This window comes from Hippoglossus hippoglossus, chromosome 20 (assembly GCF_009819705.1).
Source record: "Hippoglossus hippoglossus isolate fHipHip1 chromosome 20, fHipHip1.pri, whole genome shotgun sequence".
Lineage (NCBI taxonomy): Eukaryota > Metazoa > Chordata > Actinopteri > Pleuronectiformes > Pleuronectidae > Hippoglossus > Hippoglossus hippoglossus.
In genome coordinates, this window is record NC_047170.1 from 13,714,951 (window position 1) to 13,724,762 (window position 9,812).

General features: G+C 44.2%; 1 protein-coding gene across 1 annotated transcript; it reads right to left on the reverse strand.

Annotated features, from left to right (window-relative positions):
- Positions 1-193: 193 nt before the first annotated feature.
- pcolce2b (procollagen C-endopeptidase enhancer 2b) lies at positions 194-9,264 on the reverse strand. Its single transcript, XM_034572648.1, has 9 exons — positions 8,571-9,264; positions 8,199-8,307; positions 7,608-7,863; positions 6,207-6,331; positions 5,542-5,678; positions 5,278-5,441; positions 4,195-4,278; positions 1,641-1,808; positions 194-1,263 (listed from the first exon to the last, which is right to left on the reverse strand). Exons 1-9 carry the CDS (start codon positions 8,711-8,713, stop codon positions 1,133-1,135), a joined length of 1,317 nt encoding a protein of 438 aa, XP_034428539.1. The 5' UTR covers positions 8,714-9,264; the 3' UTR covers positions 194-1,132.
- Positions 9,265-9,812: the final 548 nt, after the last annotated feature.

The following is a 9,812-nucleotide window of genomic DNA, read 5'->3' on the forward strand; positions in this document are numbered from 1 at the left end:
ATCCTGCTTTGGAGACTACTCCCCTTGATTACTGGTCTTAAAGCCACAACACTGGCAGCTGTTCAGCAAACTGTCCAACGGTCCACTCCACGTGAGAGTCACATTACAAGCGCCTGATCCATTCCCAGGCTTTGCAGATTATATTTGTCTGGATCGATCTCCGTCTCTCGCACACAAACTGCAAAGCAAAGTTGAATGTTTCAGGAGTTTTATTTGGGCAAATGAGAACAGTAAAATATAAATAATATTCACAGACTTTTTCATATGAAAATATTTCTCATTTCATACCTCTTCCTTTAAAAAACGATGACAGCTGAGTACGTGATGTGTGCTAATGGTGGAGCGTTGCATCTGTAAACAAACTAAAGAAAAGCGCTTTAGCTAAGAATGTTTTTGTTTCACATCGAACCGGCATGAAAATCGATTTTTTAAAAAAAAGAAACAGGTATATATTAAATATTGCACTTTAATCACCACATTTTAAACTTCCTAACCCCCCCCCCCCCCCCCCATTAAAACTGAACACCGCTATTGAACCGACAACATCAGCTGCAATGAATCACCTTTGGATACAAGTCAGGCTTATTAGTTAGCCAAGTATTGTTGCTTAATCAAGAACACACTACAGCCTGAAAAGGAAAATTCAATTATGAATTGATTTTAACTTAATGGAGCCATCATACTAGTTCAGAACATTTTAAATAATCTGATAGATAAACATGAGTCTGTGAATTGCTATACACTCTATTCTGGGCTCCTGGCTGCAGTGTATGACAGGAATGTGACTATGCAGACTATGAGTACGAATGAGCAGCGAATATGGAGATAGATTGGAGCTGATTACCAAATTTGCTGAAGTTGCGAAAGAGACAAACTGATGTGTCTTAAATTGAGGAAGTTCTTAATGTTATCTTGTTTATTCCAAAACCACAGCAAAATTAATAAATAGAAAAATCTGAGCTCCCTTTTACTTTTTGGCAGCTCTGCATCCAGAATCAGTGTTGTTTTTTGTGGCCCGTGTTTGTGTTGTTGAGACGGAGATTTGTTGCTTGCTTAATAATTGATTTCCATCCACGGCTGAGCCCCCCCGGGCACACACCAGTCCAGTGGAGATCCTCAGAGCCACTGCAGCTCAGCAGTGCTTGTTTTTCAGAACGTTGAGCACCTTCTGGTTCTTCGTCTTGAACGCCATGACGAAGTGCTGCGGGGCGATTTTCCCGCGGCCGTCCTCGTCCACCTGGCCCATGAAGATGTAGTTCAAGCCTGGGGAGGTCACACAAAACAAACCTGAATGCAGTGGCGGGACGGCAGAGACATTCAGGGAGGCCAAACATCAGAATCTCCACGCGGCACGTGTATACTATATGTTTATATGCGTACATATAAACATATAGAATGTGTCATCGACAGTGAGTTCTTCTGCTCACCTCACACTTTTGGGGGCGAGCGCTATCGACCGAGTGTGACGGCACAGCAGAGGAGGCAAACTCGGAGCCATAGGTTATTCAAAACAGCCAACCAGGAAGCACACGGGGATTTTCATCATTTAGATAACGACCGGTTTTCTGCAGCAGTGATTTCATACATCAGAGGGCACAGTCTCAAGAGCGCTGAGCCAATTTAATTTCACCAGCACTTACCTCTTCTGATAAATGGGCACTTCTTGCACAAGATAATGATCTTGGTGCTCATGGTCTTTCCTGCCTGCTGGATGGCCAGGCTGCCTTCTTTATACACGTTGATGATGGAGACTGTGGCGTACATGCTTCCTTCTCTCATCACCGCCGTAATAACAGTGCCGGTTATTACTGTCAGACACACAAAGAAGGTAAGGAAAAATCAAAGATTACAGAAGTATTAAACCAATGTTTCAACATCAGAGAAAAGTGCCAAAAATTTAAATTGTGGAATTTAACGTCCACACAGGTGTAACAAGGCATCATACTTCATCATACCGCGCATTAATTCTCATCTTTGAAGTGCAGCCTGTCAGTAAAAGATGTCAAAGTGAATTAACTGCATTGCCTCTCCATAAGTTCCTTCCAGGCTTTCATCGCTCCTTTTATGACCTTTTTATGGCTCCTTCATTTAACCCATGAGCGAACAGCTTCTTCTCAAAAACCCACAAAATAAAACATTGAGGATTCCGTCTACTGAGACTCTTTAGATTTAAGACTTAAGATGAGAGCGTGAAGAATGTGGCCTGTGATGAAACCAAAGTTAAATGTGAGAATTGCAATCGTCAAGCATAATGTAATTTTAAGTCACTGTGACCTTTGACCTTTGGCAGCTGAAATCAGTTCATCTTTGAGTCCAAGTGACAACCGGACAAGATGGGGAAAGGATTCTTCAGATAACGAAGAGTTGTGAGGTCGCCTTAACCTTTGACCAGCAAAATCTTATCAGTTCATCTTTGAGCGCAAGTTAACCCTTGTACCAACTTTGAAGACATTCTCTCAAGGAGTTCCTGACATGTTGCGTTCAGACAAATACAAAGAAATGTCTTTTGTAAGGTCCCAGTGACCTTTGACCACCAAAATCTCATCAGTAAGTCGGAGTGAATGTTTGAACTCAATTTGAAAGGCTTCCCTGGAGGTGACACTGAGATATCATGTTCACAAGAGTTCACAAAAAAGTGCTTTGTGAAGTCACAGCCCTTTAACCACCACCAAATGTAATCAGTTCATTCGTGAGTCAGAGTGTTTGAACCAAATTTCTACAAATTCCCTCCATGCATTCTTAAGATATCGTGTTCAGAATAATGGGACTGATGGACGCACAACCCGCAAACATGATGTTCCCGGCATGGAGCCATAAAAAAAGTAAAACGGGAGATTCAAAAAGTGGGAATTTGAGAAATGGTTTTACAGTTTAATTGATCAGCATCGAGACTTGAACCCCACAGTTCTCCCCGTGTCTGTTCTGTGCGGTAAAAATATGTGAAGGGATATGTTTCAGTTATTTCCTGTTCAGACTGACGGGGTCTCTGAAAGTACAAAACAATACAGTTTTATTGTTTGAACCTGCTGACCATGGCGGAGACCAGACATTTAGTGCAGATAGCAGAGCCAGGAGGAATCTGATCTCATTCAGCATGAACGAGATTCTGTACACGGATCATAGCAATATGTCTGGACCTCATGGTCAGTTTCATTTCCCGTCAGAGATGAGACTGTCCAGAGATCTGCCTGTTACATTAATGTTTTTTTTAACTGTTGCTGTTGTTACATACAACCAGTGAACTGCTTTTGACAATTCAAAACCCATATATCACACTATTCGATTCAGCATTACTGAAGCTATGACTTTAGGTGTAGATTATTCATCCATGCATCCTTAATCTATACCGATTATGCTTTGAGGGTCGTGGGAGGAGCTGGAGCCAATCCCAGCTGATGCACCCTGGACAGATCGACAACGTATCGCAGGGGCAACATATAGAAACAAACAACCATTCACAATTACATTCGCAGAATTTAGAGTCTCTAATAAACCTGACCCTGATCTGCATGTCTTTTGATTGTGGGACGAAGCCAGAGACGCAGGAAGAACTTGCAACCTCCACTGTGGATTAGATAAACTATTTTCGACCCTCGATACTGAAATGTGAAGTAACATCATGTGCCGATTACGCCACCACATCGCACGAGCTACTTTTTTTCTTCCCACATCGCCTTTCCTTTCCTTGGCTTGTGATGCAAATCCAGGCGGAGCTCTTGGAAACGCCAGTCTAACGCATGTGGTAAACATCTCCGGGAGGAAAACATCAGAGAGCGCGAGATTAGCAAACGGAGGCCGAGCCCGAATCAACATGCTCATTTATCAACAGTTTGCCCACAGTCAGAGGCTGAGAGCGTGTGTGTGTGTGTGTGTTTACACTGAGGGCAACTGTGTCCTACTGTACACACTCCCTCACTTCCTGGCGGGCTATCAAGGAAGTCTTTGAGATGCGCCAAAGAAAGAAAACAAGAGGTGCAAAGATAGGGACACGATCAGGACTGTAAACTGCTTGTTGGGGGAGATTTGGTGCTAATGTGGGTTCTGCTGACGTAGAACTTGGGAGGGGCTGCACGGCTGAGGTTCAGACTGTGTGAGATCAGAGTATGTGTTCAATAATCATGAGCAAATCTGGAGCGTATATCAGTGACTTTCTCTGCGGTTTAAATAATTTGCAATAAGCAGTGATGTTCTTACCAAAGTTGCTGGAGCAGTAATTAGTCTCGAGCGTTCCCCGTCTTTTGCATTTCTGCTGGCACAGGGCGACGGAGTACTTCAGAGCTGCGGACGGACACACACACACACACACACACACACACACACACACACACACACACACACACACACACACACACACACACACACACACACACACACACACACACACACACACACACACACACACACACACACACACACACACACACACACACAAGTTCAATCGCTGTAATCTTACCTTCCACTGGAACCATATGTAAGCTACGGTTGCATCTGTTTCTACTGTGGGTTTATTTACAGTCTCGGCCTCGGAGACGTTGTACAGTTTGTAAAATAGCGAGACACAAAGAACATCTGTTTTTTAGAGTTAGACATTTTATAGAATCCATGAAAGAAAGAATACGAGGCGATTGTCTAAATATTATTTGAGGAGATGAGCCAACCAGAGAGCGGCGTCACTGTAAAACATCACATGCAGGGAGCTGCCAAAGTACCTTGGCTTGACCGAGGGAAAGAACAACAGCGTGTGTGGATGCGAGTCGGAAAATGAGCTGCGATTGTGGGTGCAGACACACGCCCACACTGTAGATGGACTCAGTGTGTTTGACAAGTGCTGTCGTTGGCTGAGTCTATATTTGGACGTACAGTGTGTTTGCACAGAGGAGAATGATGCAGCACAACTGCAGGTTTCGTAGAAGAAATCCACAGTTTGTTTTGCCACTTTTAACAATTTCATGTTAACGTGAATATTGTACTTATGTTAGCTATATTCAGATGTAGTAAAAAGAAGGTCTTATTCAGATTTCCAAATTAAAAAGCAGTATAAAAGAGCATTGAAGGAGTTAATTGCGACTACGTTGTATTTTTACTTAAGTACAAGTCACTTATTGTGTGTCTTGCCCAGATCTGCTATCAGAAACAGATTACAGACCAGCCCTCCTGTATTTAAACCAAAAGATAAACTCCAGTAGAGCACAGACATTATCGTCACGTAGCTTCATCAACAAATACAGATGTTACAAATCCTCTAGAGGTTCTTATTGGATAAAAGTTGCTACCTACGTATGGGCCTGGTGGTGGCTGGCTGCGTGGTGGTGGTGGGTGGTGCCGTGGTGGTGGGGAACTTCTTTGGTCTGAACTTGTAGTGTCCGATGAAGCCGTCTGCGGTTAGACTGAGATCTGACAGGAACTGGATTAGGAGCTGGTTCCCCTCGGAGAACACTGGGCTGCAGAGAAACACAACCAGACGACCGGACTGAGGGTAAAACTTGAGATGAGATCATAGGACGGTGAAAATAAAATCCTCGGCATGGCCGGGTCACCTACGCTGGGGGGCTGTCTCCACAGTATTTCCCGATCCTCTTGGCGTCGTTGATTTCTGCCCCGTTGAAAATGGAGACGTGGTCGTAGCGGCAGTAGTTGTCTCTTTCCACATCAAACTTCTCAAACTTGACTTCAATAATCTGCAGCAAGAGATGTATTACAAGTAAAAATCCTCTTTCAACCACCACAAGCTTGTAACACACCCCAACATCAGACCACGGCATTTGATTAAAGGCTACTAAGCATTTGTGGGATGATATAGTCTACAACCCTTTCTACGCTGAGCTGTAGGTAATGTATTATGCATGTGTGATGCTCCATTTCTACATGCCTCATTCAACTGCAAAACTTTTCTCTTGCAAAATCGAATACCACAACTAAAAGTGAACTTTTACATTTGACATTTAAATATCATACCTCCCTTTACTTTGAAAAATGAAGATACATCTAGATTCAGTAGAGCACACATCGCTGCCAAGGCCCAACAATCTCCTAAATAGGCCTGATTTATTCATCAAGATGCTTTAATTATTCCATGGAAGTCAGTGATATAACAGGTTCTTCCGTGACTGCATCCTTTCACCAAGTTTTGTGGTCATCCGTAATACTGCTAACAAACAAACAGACGTAACCTTCTAGACGGAGGTAATAATAGTACAAATTCAGACCTGGTTCTTTGGTGCCACTAAGTGCCAGGAACAGGTGACTCCCGCTGGGTAGTCCTTCTCAGGCCAGTTGGGCGTTTTGAAAGTCCCAGAGGGTTTATCCAATCTGCCTCCACAGTACTGTTCCCCTGCGGAGAAATGACAGATGTTAAATCTTGGATCATCATCAGGGTTGTGATTGGACGATTACTTGGCAATTTATCATTCCTGTTGCTTGGAGGAAATGATTTTACAATCCTGTTAAACGCAGGAATTGGGAGTAAACCGCATGTTCATGAAGTCTTGTTTAAAAGGGCGCACTCGTTGCCTTCTTTGTTATTACGAACACCGGAAAAAAACAGGTCACTCCTGCAAAGAGTGCAGGTTAAAAAAAGACTAAATGCTTCCAGGGCTATCAAAGTTCAGCGCGATAACCACATGAGCTGTTTACACTGTCGGAGAGGAGAATCTCTAAGGGCATGATTTCTCTGTAACATACAATTTAGTTGATGTTTCCTTTCAAACATGTCTAAAGAAGTATAATCTCGTACTTTCCCAGAAATAGACACAAACGGAGGATGTGTTGTCCTGTGCAGTTTTGACATCGCTCAGAGACAGAAGAGCAGCAACTTATCTGTTAAATCCATCGTGTCAGAGCCAGACAGGCTGGTTAATAGACATTGTCCATTACAGCTGTCAGCTGCCTGGGTACAGGGAACCAGCCATTCAAATTCAAGTAAAACAGTCAACGAGAGTTTGCAACCCTGCAGAGAGGAAACGTCTCATTCAACTCTGTGATTCCTCTGACCTGAGCTCTGCACTGAAGCGCTCCAGCAACAAAAATAATCTGTGAGAAATTCCACATCAGACTGTGAGAAGTGTTGGGGTGTTTCTCTCTTTCTGTCCACATGCGGAATACTGAAACTAGTAGCTTTGTCTCAGACAGAAGAAAAACCCAAGGGTCAATGGCGAAAGAGAAACTGGCAATGTGCATGCCTTGAAAGTGACTCACAGATTTATGAAAAAGCTGAGCTCCACTTGAGGAGGTACATTTCATTCAGTGAAATCATTAGAGATGTTCCAAAAACCGACAGCAGCATCTGAAATGCCTCCGATGCTGCCGAAAATGTTGGGTACGACATCGGCAGTAGGTTACAGATGTTACAATGTGTTTATCAGGGATAAACAGTATTGGAACAATTGGAGCTAGATACTATGCAATGACCTCAATCGGGCAACAACCTTGTTAATTTGCTCTATAAACCAAGACCCTCAGCTCAAACACACACACACTCCCAGGCCACTTTTAAATCCCTTTATGGGGTAAAGTCATGACTGACACTAAATCCCACATGGCTCCGTCTTACACCCTCGAGATACTCTCATGCCAAGAGCACTCTCCCTGCTTCTCCCACGTTTGCCTACCTCTCTCATGCGGATGTGCAGCAGAGAAAACGGCCAGGAAGCCACTGCCGGCCGTGTTGGCATCAGACACCATCTGCAGGACCATCTTGTTGCCCGTGGAGACCAGGGCGCCTGGCTTGAAGGTCCCACAGAAGCGACCGAGCCTCTGGCCGCTGGGATGCCCGCTGTAAACATCCACGTAGTCGTAGCGGCACAGGTTGTCACTCTCCAGGTCAATGAAGCGGAATGACAGGACCACCACCTTGCCCTCAGGGACCTGGTTGGGAAATCACAGAGAGCATGGAGAGAGCATTGAGGGAACACCTTCAACAGTAGTGATAAAAGTTGTTGAGTGAGAAAACTACAGGTAAACACCTTCCAGCAGATACTTGGGTGTTACTTAAATCGTGTACAACAAAGATTTCCACATGATTAAACCTGACTGAAGATTAAAAACAAAATCTGTGGCTGTGGTTGAGTATTTTTAGAAGGAAGTTGGGGGTTTGGAGTATGTGAATTGGTTTGAGAAAAGCCTGGTTTTAATCATCACTTTTATCATAGTCATTGTCTGTGATACATAAGACTAACAGGTGAATATGGAAGTGCACTCACTGTGATTCTCCACACACACTTGGTGTTAGGAGGGTAAACTCCTGGGTACCCCTGGCTCCCAATCACTCCAGTGTCCCCTGTGACGTTTCCTCCGCACGTGAAGCTTGGTCTGTGGGAGGAATAGAGAGAAAAAGACTGTTTTCTATTTCCCAAACGTGTATTTAAACAGTAAACATGTATAAATATCAAGGATGGACTGTGGTTGATTTAATTCCTCCGCCAATGCACCATGCGTCAGTCCAGGCAACACTGCAGAATATTCCTCTTAATCTAACTCCAGCTTCTCCACACAGGAGGATCCACGACACCTGGCGCACTGGAATGAATAATAACATTTAAAAAAAAAAAAGGGATGTAAATAAAAAGGTGTACCTCCGCTGGGTCTGCGCACAGACCTCTGTCAGGAACAGGAGACTCCATGCGCAAAAACCGCTGCATGTTCTCCACATTGTTGGCTTCGCGGAGCAGGCGCCTGCCGCTGCTCGCCTGTTTTCGCCCCGTGGCACGAATGGCATTGTGCTGCTGAGTGCTCCTGCAGCCAGGAGGTCCTGTGGGGAGTTTCAGGGACTGGGAGCTGGAGCAGATGAATATAGCGTTTGTTCTGCGTGGTTGGAGGGAGGTAGGGAGGGAGGGAGGGGGAGAGGGAGGGAGGGAGCACAGGATGAGGCTTCCCCCCCCCCAAAAAAAACCCCGCTTGGAGGGTGTAGGGTCCTGAGTTAGTTTCTTGAAGCACCTGGCCACGATGGCATGAATTAACTTGACTTGAAGAAGCCATGGCTGAACTTTGGCATTCCAGTCCAACACGGTGCCATGTATATCCTGCGTGTGGCACAGACTTCATAAGTAGCTCATGCAAAGTGTCTGCAGTGCGCAGACAGGACATAGTGGCCAGATGTGGAGGGACAGCTGTGGACTGTTCTCGTGGAGGAATGTGAATCCATACACCAGCTGACTACACATGATATAAAATATGGGTGTTTGGATAGCTGCAGGCTGTTATGCTGTGGGAAGTGCACCGGTAACAAGAGGCCGTTGGGGCTGCTGGAGAGCGATGGAGGGCGAGGGCGCCACCTGCTGGGAAAGGGAACAGTTCAAGTTTTGTTTGTCGTGTACAAGTTAACACAGGGTCAACAGTGCAATGAAAAGTGTTGGGCAAGAAGAGACCAGCTCAGCAGTGCAGTACTTACATTTAAATACAAGCAAGCAAGAAAGAGCTTACGAGAAAAAAAAGTCAAATACAATACAAATGTAAAACAGTCAGAGGTTCTTATTAAGACACATTTCATTCTAGCTCACTGTATTTTTATTTAGCTGTAACCAGTGAACTTATCGGCTATATAACTGTGTAGCTATTCAGTCAAAGTGCAGCTACGACTCCACTGTGACCTTCAAATAAATTAAACAAGGTAAATCTGTTTTAATATATTTATATGGAATGTCATTTTCTCTTTTCACCTTGATACAGTAAAGGCTTTAATCAGAGTTTGTCCTTTTAAGCAGCACATAGGTCTAAACTGAATGAATGTCAAATCAGCGTGGAGAGCACAGACCACTGTCACAGACTTACTGTTGTGATCTGATTTCTGAATTGAAAACCTTACTTAGTAAATTACG

Coding starts and splice junctions, on each gene's coding strand:
- pcolce2b (XM_034572648.1), bottom strand. CDS start 8,713: ATGCCATTCGTGCCACGGGGCGAAAACAGGCGAGCAGCGGCAGGCGCC. Junction 8,308..8,570: donor TGTGCGCAGACCCAGCGGAG/GTACACCTTTTT, acceptor TTCCTCCCACAG/ACCAAGCTTCACGTGCGGAG. Junction 1,264..1,640: donor GTGCCCATTTATCAGAAGAG/GTAAGTGCTGGT, acceptor TGACCTCCCCAG/GCTTGAACTACATCTTCATG.